General features: G+C 39.1%; 1 protein-coding gene across 1 annotated transcript in view; it reads right to left on the bottom strand.

Moving 5' to 3' along the window:
* The window catches only part of LOC309575675 (pancreatic lipase-related protein 2-like), a gene marked incomplete at both ends in the record, with an annotated part of 18,099 nt that extends 402 nt beyond the window's left edge, over positions 1-17,697 (bottom strand). Inside the window, 11 exons of the mRNA XM_082286363.1 lie at positions 7,254-7,418; positions 8,411-8,522; positions 9,139-9,268; positions 10,208-10,323; positions 12,553-12,675; positions 12,765-12,884; positions 13,605-13,713; positions 14,229-14,363; positions 15,256-15,381; positions 16,353-16,507; positions 17,649-17,697. Of these exons, the coding sequence (XP_082142489.1) occupies positions 7,254-7,418; positions 8,411-8,522; positions 9,139-9,268; positions 10,208-10,323; positions 12,553-12,675; positions 12,765-12,884; positions 13,605-13,713; positions 14,229-14,363; positions 15,256-15,381; positions 16,353-16,507; positions 17,649-17,697 (1,340 nt within the window). The remainder of the gene's footprint in view (positions 1-7,253; positions 7,419-8,410; positions 8,523-9,138; positions 9,269-10,207; positions 10,324-12,552; positions 12,676-12,764; positions 12,885-13,604; positions 13,714-14,228; positions 14,364-15,255; positions 15,382-16,352; positions 16,508-17,648) is intronic.

The raw sequence follows: 17,697 nt of genomic DNA, 5'->3' as shown, positions 1-17,697 counted from the left end.
TTGTCTCTCTTTGCACCTAATTCATTAACATTTTCCCTTCCTGAAGTTTTGTTAGTTTGAAGGAAAGCAAGACGAGGCCGTTTGAGCCCACTCAGAGGGGTTGTTTTATGTAACATTCATCCCAGCCAACATGAAATGCTTTCCTGAGTGAACTGGTTATTGTGAGCTCGAGTTACAGGTAATGACTGACCCTCCACTGCGGGGGAGTTCAGAGCAGGAGCTTTTCTTCCTTGCTCTGTGTCCCCCACCAGCTGTCTTTTTGTTAGCTGTCTGATGAACATGCCTTGTCAAAGCAAACCCTTGTACATTTTCATACGATCAAACCTCTTAATAATTTTATTTTTTTTTTTTTAAATCAAGGGCAGACTAGCTTCTTTTAAAAAGAGGGAATAACAAAAGTAGTCTTACAACTTAGGGACAAAATAAATATCTGAGCATTTAATAGCTTTTACTAGTGAAGTTGCACAAGCTCTCTCTACCCACTACCATTTTGACTAATCTATGTCCTCTTGGGCCATGGGGGATTTACGCATTATGTGTCTCTGTCCCAAGCTCTCTTATCAGCTGGCATGCTCTGAATATAACTGGTGTAAACTGACATTATTGTGATCCACTCAGATCAGAGAAACCACAGGCACTTTCATTCAAAATCGCTTCAGGAGAAGGATAGGATGATGATAATCATGTCATTCATCTTTTCATGTCTTGTCCATCATGTAAATCCCAGATACTCTTTTGTGCTCTGGAGATTGTGAGTCACAGCCATGTCAGAACCCAGTTCTTTCAGTTCCTGAGCAAGGCCTCAAGTTCCTACAGTGCTATCTGCAGGATGGTTGCTGCCATAATCACCTGCTCAGGCAACTCTGTAGGACTGTCACCCTTAATTAAGGAGTGGTTCAAGTGCCTGAGGGCAGGAAGTAACTTGGGCCGGATCTATGGTTCACATAAGGAGCCAATTTGTGGTCCTGAGATATGTGCATTGCCTGAAAGAAGATATTTCACCAGAAGAAATAACACCAAAAAAGTGTTTCTCCACATGCTGAATGGTATGCAAGGCAATCAGCCTGCAAGGCATTGTAAAAACCGAGTCAGGAGTGTCTGTCACTCCTTGTGGCACACGGCACCTACAGCAGTGGTTGAGTCTGGGTCTGGTTCTTGTTGGTAGAGTGGTACAAGGCAGTGTCATATATGAAAATAAAGAAAGAAGTCTCAAAGGAATGTGGAGGAAGCAGTGGCCAGTAAGGCACTGCATCTCATACTTAATTGCTGCTTATGTTGACAATGTGTGTGTAATTTCTGATAACACAGAAGAGATCCAGCTAATAAGAAATTCTCAACCTGCAAGTCTACCTTCATTGACTGGAAGATGGAGATTTGGCAGCAGTTATGGGACACGTATCTCCTCTGAACAATGCAGCTCATTAGATAAGTCTGGGGAGGAATGAGTTTGGGGAGCCAAGGAAAAGAGATAAGCAATGTTATCTGCCCTCATGTGCCTTGTGTCAAAATTCTGGCCCATAAGTTAAATGCAAAGCAGCCACTGAAACTGCTGCCTCTATTTATGATGAGACATCTTCAGAATCTGATGGACACCTTTGTGTGGAGATCAGACCCCTTTGAAACATTTTTTAGGGGACCAGGATTGCTGGATATGCTCAAATATTTTGCTGTTCTTTCCATAGAGTTAGTCTTTGTGTGTGAGTGTTGAAACAGTGCCACTGAATTTCACTGTCAGTGTATTTCAGAGGGAATAGGCAGTGGTGTGATTGAATTAATGTAGGCCACTATGACAAGCCAGAATTAATAGTAAAAATAATTTCTAACCCATGTAGTAGGGTTTTGAGGCAGAGCTCCTTTTAGGAATGGTCAATTTTTCTGGGCCTGTTTCTATGTCTTAAGAGGAACAACAGATTTTAGTGGGCAGGAAGAAAAGTCTGGCTTTTGCAGCTGCCTCTGACAATGTGCAAGTGAACATATCCAGTGGTTTTATAAATGTCAGCCTGAGAATTATCAAGGACATAAATGCATTTTGGTAGCAGTGGCCTTCACATAGGTGGGAAAAAGAGGATCAAAACACTCACTGAGAATCATGTTCTCCAAAGGAATCTCAGAAACTGTGTTTCAAGTACAGCAATGTACAAGTTACTGAGGCTTTCACAGAAGGATAAGTGTATAAAACTGTAAAAGCAACATTTTTCTCGCTGTCATTTCAATTTTAGATTGACGATGGTTAATGAATTTCTTAGGTTGGATGGAGGTCATGTGGAAGTAGCTTTGTGTATTCCATCCCCTAGGGAATTGCTGATATGTACAGACAAAGACCACTCAGCTCCCTGGAGAATCTTACCTCCAGTATCTGAGTGGCAGAGCCAAGAATAAAAGAGTTGCTCGATATTTCTATTGTTTAACTCCAGTGTTTTCTTTCTGGTCAAGTGAACAAATTTTAAATTGAATAGAGACAAGACCAATTTGCCTTAGTATATCCTTTCTAGTATCACACAACAGCAATTAAAGGAATGTTTTGGAAGTTATAAATATTTATGATTTGCCATAATACATGCTGGCTGTTAATTAAATCACTGAAAGCAAGCAAAGATAATATTAACTATTGGTTTTGTGAGCTGGAGATTTATGGAATATAGTATTTGAAGGAAAGGGGAATTTTAGAGCAGATGGTGAAAGTAATCTAAGGCAGAGGAGAGTCCTTAGGTACAGCTAGATTTTCTTTACAAGTAATGGGCAGAATTAAAGGGAAGAGGGTGAAGTTCATTATTCAGAATGCTTTATATCCTGTTAATGCTAGAGAGTTAAACTTGTTTGAAAGAATCAGGTGAGAGAAAAGGGAATAACTATAGATTTGCCTTGGAAATGGAAAGGCAGAAGCAAATCTTGAATATGTATTTTCATAAAAGCATGGCTCTGACAAGCTCATCTACAGCCCAGTGGCTCAGAACAAAGCTAATCATCTAGAGCTCTGGACATCTGCATTTGGCCCCAAGCTTTCCTAGTGCCACAAAAAAAAGGAAAAACTCTGGGATGACACCACTGCCAGCCTGTATTTTCACATATTGCTTATGCTTCCGGTGTTGCAAGACCCTTGTGGCAGCTGGGAGGAGAGGTTTGTGCTCCTCAGCACAGCAACATGGGCGTGCTCTGTTTGTGCAAGGGCTGGTGATGAGCCATGTTCTTTCTGGAAGGTTTTATATCCTTGATAGTTGAAGATAAGGAGCAGATTATTGGCTCTGTTTTGTCCTGGAAATATGCCACAAAAAGAGATTTGGACGTGCTATCAACTTCTGCTCCCTAATTATTGGAAACAGAGCAACTTAAAGCAGCTTGGAGACTACTTGAAATTACGAAGTTCCCTGATACTGTGTTATGACAAAAGGAGAATAACAGAGCCCCAAGTTTTGTAGGGACTCCATCCAGACAGATTTACTGATAGGTCAGTTATAGGTCAGTTGTTTAGTGGCAACTCCAACTTCAGTCAGCTTTGGTTATGGAAGAATAACTCAAATGTTGGGAATGTGCAAAGATTTTTGGCTTTGCTTCTGTCCCAGCAGCCTGTCAAACAACTGTTAGACCCAAGGGCTACACAGAATACCCTGACTGCATTAAAGTCTCAGCAAAATTACCTTCCAAAGGCCTTTTAAAATTTCTATAAATAGACACATATTTGAGAATTGGAGCCTGCTGTAGGAAAGAAAAACAAGGATGAAAAGCCAAAGGACCCTGGTAGGCTTAGTCATGCAAATTTCTGGTAATTTTATGAGGATTTTACCTATATATATATAATATATTGTAGTGTATTAGAGTAGCATAAAAAAATCTAAAAAGTCACAGATTAAGATAGGATCAAAAGCAGGAAAAGAGGCACAATATGAATGCTGAGATCTCTGCCTATCAGGCCTATTCAGTTAATTTTAATTATTCTTGTTATTTTAGTTCTGGGCTTACAAATATTTATGAGGTGCATTTTGATAGGCTGTGATTTTGGAAAGAAGAAAAACTGCTGTGCTATGCAGTAAAGTATTTTGTTTTTGTTAACAGGGAATTCTGACAAAAATGGCCCTTTTCTCATTAGCACACCTGCACATATGCCTTTATGACAAGCATAGGTTTTCTCCTAAAACTATTTTCCTTGTGTCACATTTAAAGTACATAAAGATGATGTAAGTGGACCAGAGAGTTCATATTTTGGATTGCTAATTATTGCTGTCCCTTCTTCTATAAAAGGCTGAAGAGGTTTGTTTGTGTAGTTGTTTTTCCTTACTCCATTGTTGAAAGAGTGTCACAAGAGAGAAGTGACTGAGGCTGAAATCTTCATAATGGCTTTCTTATCAATTGATGTTTGGCATAATTTTTGTAGTGAACACATGCTTAAGTAGCATAAAATTAAATTTTTATTGTGATTCTGAAGCACTTGTAGTTTGTCAAAATATTTAAATAATGTAAAAGACTGAATGCAAATCATAATATGTCCTTAAATTCTTGGAGAAATGAGGCACATTTGATTTTAAAAAGCTCTACCTTTCCACGTGACAGCCAAACATATTGAACGGTGTGTCTCACTTGACATTTTAAAGATTCAATTTAAATTGTTTTGAAAAGATGGCTTACCTTATTGTAAAGATATGAAAGAATTGCCTGTCCAGGGCTTTGTCAAAGGCAGATTGTCTCGTGAAATATCAAACCCTTGCATTATTTGGACTAGCACCATTAATACAAAGTGTTAGTATCCAAAGATTTCATACAAGGAACAATTTTAAATTTTAAATAGAGAAAGAAATAAGGAGGAAGATTATTTGCTACCAGCAACACACAGCTGCTGTCAATGTGCTTTTTTTCACCTTTATCTTATAAAAATAAATCTCTTTTGTTCTGTCTAAAAATACATTAGCAAAGAAGGGCTGTGTTGATGTCTACTATACCAAAGAATAAAAATTAACTCAAGAAATACCATATGAAAAGAATGAAAACAGAACAACACAAGGGGAAGAAAATAATGCAATGTTTTAGTTTTAGCTGAACTGGCTGGGTGAGAAAAATGCATATTTTTAAGTGATCTAATCAGCTGTACCACACTTGTAGCACAAATCAGCAGCCTGTATGAACTGTCACATTTTATCAGAACGCTGTTGAAATCTGTAGCTTAAAATTAAACAAAATGAAACTTGTGTTTTTGAAAGAATATGATTTATCATTCACAAAAACATCAAATTAGTTTTTAGAATTGCAAAAGTGGCACAGTCAGGTATGATGCCAGGAGAGGATGGGCTTTAGAGAAATCTTGAGTCCAATGGGACTTTGTTTCCTTCCTGTGAGGAGTGATCCCTTACATGGCACTGATCACACTCCTGTTCATGCCATTAAACCCAGTTCCTGGCCCTGCTGCACACATTTTTTGATTCTGAGGAAAATATTTACATTTATTTGGCTTCATTTCCTGACTGTAAGAAAGGCAAAATAATAGAGTCTCCTTAATTTGTGCAGCTCTGGGGCAGAGAGCCACGTGCAGTTTATGGTAATTACCAATTACAGATTTTTCCCATCTGTGTAGAAGTATCTGGGGTTCTTTTACATCTCCAGAAGAGGGAACCCCTTCTTGCTCAAGAAGTTTCCTTAAGGGGTAAAGAAGGATGAATTTCCTGCTCAAGATGATATCTGGTCCCACCCTGCTTGTGGGGAGATGATAAATGAAGGGTACGAAGGAGTGGCTCTGAGAAAGCAGACACCTGATTTATCAAATATCCTGAGCAAGATCCTTCGGGAAGCTTCACAGGAGGTGACAGGGTTCTGACATCTCAAAGGTCTTGCTGCATAATTTGAAACACACCTGTTCATCAGCCACATTCAGCCTTGTGTAACACACCAACACCTTTTGGTGAACCTCACTGGAAGTGTTCTGGAATAGCTAGATGGCGGGATGGGACAGAACAGAGCTGCCCAATGTGATTGATACACATAATTTCTGCACCCAAATGATAAACCTCACATCAGAGGCAAGAATTAGTTGCATGCCTTAGACAACAGCTGGTAATTAAAAAATGAAAGAATTTTTGTGGATAGCTTGTGTTGAAACAAAGCTTATTTTGGCTGATGCTGATAACACTTGGCAGTTTTGCTAATCAGTACAATCAAAACTCTGACAAATTTGGAGTGGCAATGCTAATGCAAATAATGTAGCTCAGGCCTGGCCTCAGTATCATCACAAAGGCAAAGTAGAGTTGGAAAATCCAGCTTCACTGGTAAAGAGAAAATAGTTCCTTATTGAAGGCTGCCAGAAAATTCAAGTTTCTCAGTAGCACAGTACAGTTTGATAAAGAAGATGCCTGTTTCAGGCACAGAAAAGAATCCCAGCTAGTTCCTATTAACATACATGTTATCTGTCATCATGACCAGAGTTCACAGGAGTGTAACTGCCCTGTGTGGAGAAAAGCTGACAGCACTAACTGGGAAATAGAGCTTTTGTAGTGGGCTGGGCAAATTTCTCAAAGTCTGTTGAGGGAGCCTCATTAACCCTTTGCTGCTGACCGCAGTGTCCTCTTCCAGCTGGTGAGGGCTGCCACAGCGTTCCAGGCATTCCTGGCCCAGCCTCAGCAAAGAGCCAGGGCTTGCCACATGCTGGGCTGCACAGCTCCACACCCACAGAACATGGACCTGAGAAGGGGGGAAAAGATTTGTCAGTAAAATGGGACATTATCGTAGCAGCAGCCCAACATAGCCAATATAAATTTTGTTTTTATTTCATGTTAGGTCAAAGCATGAGTTCCAGTAGACTGAGAATATCAAGTGTATGGTATCAAATTATTTTTTTTTAAGACTTACTAGTTAATGACTAATTATTAACTTTAGGATGTGTTTGCCTTTATGATCAGGCTCCCTTAGCATTTTCATTTGGGACAGGAGTGTGCTTTGGAAGGGAATTGCTCACTCTGTTTTCCCCACTTACCACACTTTGGTTTACATGACAGAGTGGGGTGGATGCATCAACTGGATTAATTTTGGTTAAAACTAAACAAGAGGTGTGCTCCAAAAGTGTATCTAATGTCCTGCAAATGCCAGTGGCTGCCAGGCCCATGGGCTCAGGTTGGAGTCAGCCCGAAGTACCCTGCCCAGACAGGTACAATTTGAACCCTGCAGAGATGTTTCTGTGTGCTGTGCTGTGTGCTAATCGAGAGCTGGGCACATGAAACTGCAATTTAGGAGAAAAACTTCTACCTTTCTGGATCACCATTAGCTTATGTACTTACATATGTCCATTTTCCCCAGATATTACTGTGACTTCTTCAGCTCCCATGCAGCCTCTGTCTACATGACCTAGATGCTTTTTCCAGAGAAACTCAACTTTTGAAATGTTCCCAGAAATTTCTGTATCAATGTAGTTCAAGTATGTGTTGCCTGGTTTGAAAGTTCCCCTGCCAAAGGAAAAGCACAGAAATGATGCTCAGTGTTCTACACAAATGATGGGGAAAAGCTTGAGTATAGGCAGTAAGGGAGATAAGCTGTGGGCTGCCATGGGAGTTGGAGCTTTGAATACTATCGTCATAATTTTATGAACTTTTTTTATAGAGTTGCTGAAATTCCTGTGCCTTTCAGGATGAAAACACTTCTTATCAGTTAGCACAGCCTTTGTCAGAATGACCGTGGTTTATTCTATACATTACTTTTGAAAAATAAGATCTATCTTCAAATAAATCCAAGTCAAAAAGTTCTCTCAATGTTTCTGGTTGCTCTCAACCATGAAGGAAATTGAAAACTATAGTTTACATTTGTGCCTTCTGTGCTATAACTGTTTACTCTAACAGAACACGCCTTGCAGTGTGGCATTAACATTGAAATTATCCGCAGGTGTATTGCTGCAGTGGTGTATTTATAACCAGAGACCAGTTACAGGGCTGTGTTCAAACACAGAGGAGGTTGGTTTTGTAATACTGGAGCTGGGTTGCTGACCAGCCTCTGTTTATTGAGATCTAAATTCACATTAACTGGAAAAAGCCAGGCTGAGTGGACAGGAATCCCATATTCCAGCACAGTTCATGGGCAACCTGCAACTTTCTTATTCACGTACTCCCCAGAGGAGGGAATGATTAAATTACTGTGCATCACTGAGCTCTTTGTCCTCTCAGAGATCACCAAATCATATTTGAGTCCAGTAGCAGCCACAGAGCTCTTGCCCACTTTGCTGTGCTAACATCAACCTCAGAAAACAAACAAAAAATGGAGACCAGCAAGCAGATTTTTACCACAATCTGTAGCACGGGGAACTTCAATCACTTAACAGCTACTTTTATTACCAGTGCAAATCACAGACCACACAGAACAAGGTGAGGCATGTAAAAATAGCTGTGTATACATTCCATATGATAACAATGATAGAGCCACGTTTTCAACAGCCACATTAACTTACTTGTCAATGGTATATTTCTTCCTGATCCCATTAGTTCCAGTCAAGGCTAAGTCTATATTTCCCTTCATGGTTTCTGTTGCACAGACTTTGACATGTATCTCTTTTCGCCAGCCTTTGAAAACAGAATCAAATGGATTATGATTGTAAGGAGATTTCTTTCCTAAGGGGAAAATTTCTTTTATGTTTCAGTGTCTCTAAGAGAGAGAAAAGGATTGCATAAATAATGCTTATAAGCAAACACCTGTGATGAATTACAGTTTATTTGTTAATTTTCCTATTTCCCAGTCCTGTGGCTGTTTCTACATTAATCACAACTAAAACTGTGTTTCTTATAGCTCCCTGCCATTTTGACTTGATGAGCTTGGCAAAAATATCCTGAAATGCTCCAGTTTTATAAACTTTTGCCAATAAAAACAATGCAACATTTTAAAATTTGAAATTATGCACTTCCAGGATAACATTTCTCCCAATTTCAGCTTTATAGCTTTATGTTTTGAAGCCATCATGTAACAATCGAATTTAACCCAAAGGTGAGCATCATTTGATCTGTTATTACAATTATCTCAGCTTTCCCAAATAATGCTGGTACTGCATGTTCCTAACACCTAAAATTCTAGATGTTTTATTGAGTGCAACTCGTTAACTGCAGCAGCTCTGCAGAAGTGTAAGGCCCTTTTTCACACATAATTCATTGCCACTTTAGAATACACCACAAAATGAGCACTTACGAGCATATGGAGGGGAAGGCCCTGTGTTTAAATAAACCTTTTGCTGTTCTTTCCCAGTTTTATCTAAAAACTTATCAGCATAATGACCCATCAGTGGGCATCCTTCCTCTGGACATGGAAAGCAGTCTCCCTGGGGGGAAAATAAAAATGTGTGTTATAAGACATTACCTATTTTAATCTTGCCTCTTAAATTTTAAGAAATTAGGGTATTTCAGCTTTTTCCCAGCTTTTTTTTTTTTTTATAAGAGGTATTTGCTTCTCAGTTCAGCTCATATCTTCAGTATTTATCATTGTAGTTGGAAAAAAATTTGAGATGGTCAGTCAGCTTATTTCATCTGATTGAAAATCAGAGAGAAACAGGTTGGAAATCTGGCCTAATTCCCTGTGGTCTTGCAGAGACCATAAATAAATACCATAACAAATGTTGTGCCTTGCTACCTGACCTGTAAAATCCAGGTAATATATTCATCTTTCACAGGGTCCACTGGAAGGTTTTCTGCTAGTTGTAGGATGAGTAACCACATTTCCAAGGAGGGCTGGCTGGATATCTAACTGATACGGTAAAAATATTTATGTTTAGGAATACTGAAGGTTGGGCTTTCAATTTGGGATTTGTTCTGTCTGCTCTTCAAACTTTATTCCCATGCAGAACCTTAATGAAATTAATTTACCTACATAGATCAGACAATCAGATCAAGACCTTGACATCCATTAAAAAAAAAAGGTAAAAAAAAGATAAGCAAGAAAGCAGACTAATTGCAGTTGGAAAAAATAGCATTGCTACGTTTAGGTAGTTCAGTTTTGGTATGTGGGAGGTTCTGTTCAAACTGGTATTTGTGGACCTTTGGCTATTTGTGCATTTGGTGAATAAAAGGCTAAATTATCATCATCACTCGTCTATTGTGAAATTGCCTGGGTTTGGCTATGGTCTGGATGAACTTAGTCAGTAGTTCTGAATGTCCCCTGTGCCCATATCCCATGATCCCAAATGTAGAAGTTGTCCCAGAAATTATTAAAAGGAGAAGGGCAGAGCCATAGGCCCTCAGATAAATACAGTCCTGGTACTTACCAGCACAAACTCTCGGTATGTGTCACACTGGTACCCAGCAAATCCATTTGGAGTGATGATACTCTCAGCATAATACCTGAGACTTCTTTTATGTCCACATCCAAAAGATCTGTATGCTGGAGGAAAAAAAAAACAACAACAAAAAACCCAACAGATAAAAAAGTGATTAAAGCTATACATTAATACAAAGTCCATGCCAGAGCAACATTTATGGGTCTCTTTTCCTCAAAATCACTTGCACATAGACTGATGTTTCAGGTAAAAAAAATAGCAATAATTAAAAAAACATTTAAAGTGTGAATTATTTGGTTTTGTAGTAAGAAAGTGTACTTATACCTACATGTATTTTTTTCTATTGGAAAGAGGTAGTTTTTAAGAGAGGTGGAGATGCACCAAGGTGAAACAAGAAGCATTTAGGAGTATTCCCCTTTGATATTTCAAAGACAGGAATATTTCACAGCTACAGTTTTTTTAAAGCATACGGTAGTTACAATGAAGTAGTTTTCCTTTTTTCACCATTATCACAACATGGTATTCTGTAAAATCACAGTTTCCACTAATTTCTAGAATTAAAGGTAATTTTAGCAATTATTTTAAACTCAGTGGCTTTTGGTGGTTTTAAGCTCTAGAAAATCTGCCGTCATTTGATAGCAATTCTGTGAAATTCTCTGAAAAGCAGGATGTTTGGCAGCGTGTCCTTGATTTTGTCAGAACTATTGGAAACAAGACTTTTTTCCCATCAGACTGAAATTTATAAGCATTTAGTAAGGAAAGAAGAAAGTGGTATTTGGGTTATATTTACACATCCCTTATAGCAAATGTTGTCTTCCTTGATTCCGAGGTCTCTCCTACTTCAAAACACAATATACTAATGTTAGGTTTTGGTGGTATGGAAATGGGCTCTATTCTGCTTCAGCATGTGGTGGGGGCTCACCAAACCACAGGGGGAAGCCTGGGAGGCACTGAAGCAGTTGCAAGCTAGCACAGTTTATAGTGAAATCAAATTTCCTTTAATAGCAATATTTGTGCATCTTAAAGATAGACCAGTTGGTGTTCACCCGTTGGCACATTGTTCTTTACATGAGGAAAGAAGAAAAAACATACTAAAACCTCTCTGAAAAGTGCCTGTTTTCTGTTTTTCTTGAGAATAGTTGCATCATCACAGCTTCCTGAGTATGCTTTCTTTACAGCTGCTTCTTTAATTCAGAAGGGTTTGTGCTTTTAAACCCTTGGCTCTTACAGCTGGCTCAATTATGTTAGTGGCAAATTCACTTAACACCTAGAGTCTCTCTACTGCATCAAAAACTGTAGGAAAAAAGTCACTAACTATTCTTTCTAAAGCACTTCATACATAAAAGCACTACATAAATGTAAACATTAGCAAAGAAAAGAGAGGTTACCAAACAAAGTAAGGTTTAACCAAGAGGAGGGAGTTAAGGCTGACTATTTTTAGGAGCTGCATGAACAACCAACTCCATCTGCTCAAGTTCAGTAAAGCTGAATTTCTCCTTCAAGACAAAACATTGCAAAGAGCCTTGTGAAATGTCTCTGGAGAATATATTTTTTTTAATGAAAATGCAGACATTTTTATGCATTCCAGTTGGAAAGTGTTTTTGTTCCAAGTGACTTTGAACCCAGCCAGTTTCAGTTCTCTTTGTTATTAAGTTCTCGACCAGTTCTAAGGGGGAGCATTTCTGAAAGCAAATTATTTAACTAGTGGTTGGGATTTCAAAACATTTAGCTGTGAATAACAGATGTGCTCATTTCTGTAGGTTAGGATCAGAAGACAGGATTTTGTGGATCTATTGTACTGGATCCCAGGGTAATTCTGATTAACTGCCCAGCTTTCTTTGAAGAACTACTAATGGAGCAGTCATTTTATCATCTTTTATATTTCTGACCTTGGGCTGTTCCCTTTGAAGAGACTAAAGTTTAATGGCATGGATGAATCCCAGTAATATTGGGAGTGATGTCTTCCTAGGGAGAAGGAGAGCTCAGATTTTGAAATATTTTTGGATTATCCATGAATGAAATTTTACCAGTCCTTCGTGTGAGGAATTCCCACTGAGGTCAGCCTGTCAGCACAGTGGCAGGCTCTTATAAAGCTTGTGATGAACAATTTTGCATGCTTTAACTGAAGTTTTCATCTGGAATTTGCCTTGGTTAGTACAAAAGAAAAGTGGATGGTATTTCAGAGGCAGCTTTAAATGTTCCATTTTTGAGCATTGTCTCCTTATTCCAAATCTGAGCTATATAAATAACATATACATTCAAAAGTCTTACCTTATCCTAGCCTTAGTTTCTAACTGTAACTTATAATGAGGTATTCTTTAAAATACATTTACCTCTCATCAGGTCATTGATATCCCGAGTTGCAGGAGGCACACGAAGCTGGTGGCATCCTGGCATCTTCTTCCCACCATTTGGGTAAAAATCCAGATGCCCACAAGTCTGAAGTATCCCTGGAGCTGAAATGCACAATGGATCCTGGCAGATCATTCTCAGGTATTCTGTGGCCAGCCTATGAGCCAATGGCAGCCTTTGCATGGAAACTTACCAAAGTCAAAGAAAAGATGGCCAGCGTGGGTATGAATTATATCAACAAATTTTGCATCTGAAGGATCCAGCCTAACCATTGTGGGAGTGTACTGGAAAAGGGGCCCAGCTGGATCCAAACCTAAGTGAATGGAGATACATCTGATTGAGTAAATAATACTGTATATATATAACATGCAGATTGTGTGCACTATAGGGCATTACATTTCTGCTTTTACTCCACATATTAAAATCCATTTTGTGGTCCACAGCTAGAAAAACTGGCAGGGTGTTAACAGAAAGCTGACTGAAGGCATTGCAGCACAGTAAAATGCTGCTTGGCTTATTTTTGGGAACAATGATATAAGAAGAATGGTTTGTTGGGCTTTTTTTGTCATTTTATTGAAAAATATGAGATCTTCTTATGCTACTCTGAGCATGTAGATTTATTTATAAAATTTTTTTTGGCAAGAAGTCTATTTTTATTTCCAGAATATCTTGGTTGAAAATGGTTTCCCTTCAGTGTCAGTGAGGTCTCTTTGGAGATAAAGAAACACAGCACTGATCCCAGTTTCCCTGAGTTGCTTGTGTGACTGCTCACTGTGTGCATGGCTTAGACAAAGCAATGTCTATGCAGAGAAAAGAACTGACTGGGGGAGAAGGAAAACAGAAAATAGTGAGTTTTTAAAATAAAGTGATGTGTGAGTGTTTCATGACTTGTGTGCCTCCATCTGGCTGGACATTTTTATTTATGACAAGTCAACACATTGCAGTCTGCATTGTATGTTTATGAAGCAGCAGTGATTCTTCAGTTCTCTTGTGTGAAAATACAAAGTTTTATCTGCTGAAATGGCTGCAGTACCTGTTATTCTTCCAATGCCAGGTTTCCTCCTCCCTGCCTCCCCTGCAACGTGTGCTCCAAGGCTATGGCCAATGAAATGGATGTTGGCAGGAGAGTAGCCATGGTCTTTCTGTGAAGATTTAAGGAAAGGAAAAAAATCAGTGTGGGGACATAAACCAGTGACACTGCAGCATGTCCCCATGCAGTGCCAGGACATGGCCAGACCACTGGGCGATGGAGGTGAGTGTCCTGGTGGAAAGTTACAATTCTGGGTGATGAGATCTCTGCCTAAAGAGAAGCAACTCCCCATTCATCCCACTCCTCTTCCTTCTCAGGGTGTTCATGGCTATTTACCATCTTGTCCTGATATACTAAATCTAGGGGATTCAATTCTTCATTTCAGATTTTTAAACTTTTGAACTGCTGAAAAGTCATATCAGAGTAGGTTTTCAAAATTGATTATGACACTAAAGCAGGTATTTTCATTTGTGTGGGATTAGAGCCCTTTTATAATATTTTGAGCTGTTTTACTGGGTACTTCTTGTTCTTCCCAGCTCTATTGGATCAAACCTGAAGGTGCCACTCTGAGCACAACCTTTACCACGTGGAAGATGCACTGGCTTTCACATTCCAGGGATATTTTACCTCGAGGAAGTTCACCAGGTACTCCAGCTCAGCCCCCACAATGCGGACGTTGTTGACGGCGTCCGTGTACAGACCACTGGAGCCTCCCCTCCAGTCTGTCAAAATGCAGTTCACATCTTCAGTGTGGAACATGAACTGGTGGAGAACAGGAAAGCAACAGAGAAGAAGCAAACAGGAGTTAATTACAATTGTAGCAGGGCATATGTAAACTGTATTTTGTTCCGTTTGTGCGGCCAGTGAAGACACATCTTTAGTAATTCCTACTGATGCTGAAGATCAACACAAGGAGGCAGAGTGGAACCAGTGATTAGAGGACACTCACAAGCTTCCTTCAGCTCCTTTTTCCATTCCAGACACCTTGGTTGGCTCTAAGGTACCAACTTCTCTTGATGACAGTACCCCTGTTACCAAAAGAGGTCCAGGCTTTATTCTTCAATTTTTTTTGGCTTGGATTGTCTAAAAGGATTCTCAAATTTGTGCTTGCATTGTTCAGCCCTAAATTCATACATTATAACCAAAATATTCTATTTATCCACTTCTGCCAATGGAACTTTCTGATTTTGTTTTTTATTCTGACACAATTTCATTTTTGAAATGTGCCAGAGTAAAATGAAACCAATCTGCTGAACAAAGCCTTTTGGTTTTATTAGATCAAATGTCTCACTGAAACTGACATGTTTATTGTGACCTTTTGCTGAGGTGAGAAAACTTACTCTTTTTTCCCCCTTTATTATTGGCAAGGAATTGAAAAATCAGTTTATTATAGCTTTCCCTGTGGAGGTGAATGCAGCAAACGGGCATTCAGCAGAAAGCTCAAGTGCACTGTACTCATAGCCAGGAACAAGAGGGTGGTCATGTGGAACTGGGCCTCATTCTGACTTTTGTGCTCCTTATATGTGCCCTGAATTAACAAGGGAACAGAGCTGTAAATTTCACATGGGGATTTTAAGCCAGAGGTGGATATTTAGACTTTCAAATGCAAGACTTTTCAAATACAAAATGACTGTCAAACAATAGTTGTACCTACCCTGCACATGCTTGTTATCCAGGGGAGATCTGCTCCAGCAAGGTGGCCGTGTATAATGAAGCGAGTTTTCCTGTGTGTTCGGAAATTCGAAGCTTTTATAGTTGAAGGGTTTGTGGCTGAAATTTTCTGTGCCAAAAAAACCAAACAACCAACAAACAAAACAAGGATGTGACTGCTCCATCCCACTACATTTTGATAAAGGGCAGAGTACCCCGATGGTTAAGGCATAGATCTGAACCCTCAAGAGATGGGTCTTATTTCTCATTCCTAAACTGCCTTTTGAGGGGAAATCAATTAATCACTTCAACAAATGATTCACTTCCTCTGGTTAATTGAACTAATGATACTGGCATCTTTTGCACACTGCTTTGAGATATACTGGTACAACATGCTATGTAAGTACAGATTTTATCAAACTTGGCCATAGATATGCAAAGATAGCATCTTCTGAAAGGTATTATGTGATTGACTTTGAAACTATATCTATCTTTCTTTCTTTTTTCCTTTGAAGATAAGACCTTCATTGCTTCATTTATATTTTATGGGAAAGCCCACCAGGCTTACAAAGTCAGAGGCTGTAGGTATTTTGGTGTGCATTGAGAAAGAAGACATTATTTTCTTTTAAAGAAATTCTGAGTACTAGCTCTTATATATTTTTTGTTATGGTTTTGTTGATTTAAAAGTGGGATGTCATGCACTAATTAGCACACATCTCACCTTCAGTGAAAGACTGATTTGTTAAAACCTCATTGGCCCTCTCAGCTGGAGGAGTTGGACTTGTTCTGAAGTGACTTAATAAACACTTCCACTGTTTGTGTCTGCCATTTATATAAAACCCCTTAACTCTGGAGCCTTTTACATGTAATAACTTGTGTTGGAGGGCTGTGATTAATATGTTGTAAATATACCTGGCTTCTCAGAGAGCTGAAATGAGGAAAAAGGAAAAAAGATGGAAGAAAATCATCATGTGTCTAATATAGAATTGGAGGTTCTCCTGGGAGTCTTAAGAGCAAACATATGTGAGAAAAGAAACTGTCCCTAGAATTTGTTGAATGTATTATACACAGTCAGTATTTGAAAACAAAGCAGTTTCTTACTTGGTATTTCACCATGTTATCTCTGGTGTAAAGGAGGAAATTTGTGTTCACATCATCTGGAGAGCTGGGCAAGCCTGCCAGTTGTCTCCCCGGGATTCCAGCCCAAGGGGGGCTATCTGAAAAGCATCCAAGCCTTTTGTAGCAAACTTCCCTCCCTGGGGTACACAAAGAAAGGTATTAGTGTTCTGGGAATGTCACAAGTTCTGTACATGAAGCTGGCAGGAGAGTGTTTACTCCAGGAAAGACAAACATGCCTGATTCAGATTATGATGGCACTTGTGAGCATTTTTCATTAGGGGGCTCAGTTGTGCTCTGGTGCTTGTAGCAAGGACTTGAACTTCAGGAGTGCTTCCTGCTGCAAACAGACCCTGGAGCTCAGCTTGGTAAACTCAGGAGAATGAAGGATGTGTTTAGTCAAACACATTGTTACCACAGCCCTTGGAAAAAGACAATAAAATCTTGATCCAGAGAAGAAACCAGCTTTTGCTGTGAGCACAAAGTAGCCCTTCAAATTACTTCTAATGCTCCAGGGATTACCTAAATTGTTATTTCTTGCACAACAGTTCATGAAGGAGCAAAAAGAAACCAAAACATTAAAATAGACACCTCTGGTTGCTCCACAATGGACATTAAACATCTCCCTTATTTTTTTATCACCAAAAGATTTTAGTGGAAGCAGTAAAGTGGAATTTGAATGGAAGCTCAGAGCAAAGCACTGCCTCAGGAAGTGTGGTCTGTGCCTGAAGGACGGGTTTCCCAATTTCTATTGTGCCTTTAATATAGTAATGGTGCAAATATGACATGCAGGTGTTGCCATTAATTGTCATCCTTCCACACTGTTACAGCACAACAGCTGTGAAATCTCAAATAATTTTTATTGCTATTAAAAAGACTATTCTTTCCTGTCATTAAAGAGGTATTTTGGATCAAGACTATTTTCTTGTTCTCTGCATAGCACTGTGAAGAGTAGGTGCCCAGGTTCTCACTACCAGGGTTGTAGCTACCATGAGTGCATTAAGGGTGGGTAGGGAAAAAATGTTCTGGAAGAATTTTATTATCAACTCACATATAAAAATACCTTTCTAATTCCTGTTCTGTTTGCTAGCTGCAAAAACCTTTACAGAATTAAAGAGGAGTGGGTTAAATGTGGGAAAGACATGACATGACTCAGTGGTCCTAATGAAGAATTATGTTAAATCCTTTCCAATGAACATACTTTTTCTAGAATATGGATATCCTGGTGTAAGTTGAGCATAATTCTTACTGTTTATAGACTTTACTCATTATATGTCTCACCTCTGGCTGCATTGAGAAGAAAAAGAGTAGTGATCCATAATGCAAACAT

The sequence above is a fragment of the Coloeus monedula genome (assembly GCF_965178545.1).
Source record: "Coloeus monedula genome assembly, chromosome: 8".
Classification (NCBI taxonomy): Eukaryota; Metazoa; Chordata; class Aves; order Passeriformes; family Corvidae; genus Coloeus; species Coloeus monedula.
Note: the sequence above shows the minus strand (reverse complement) of the source record. Positions and strands in the feature narration are given on the sequence as shown.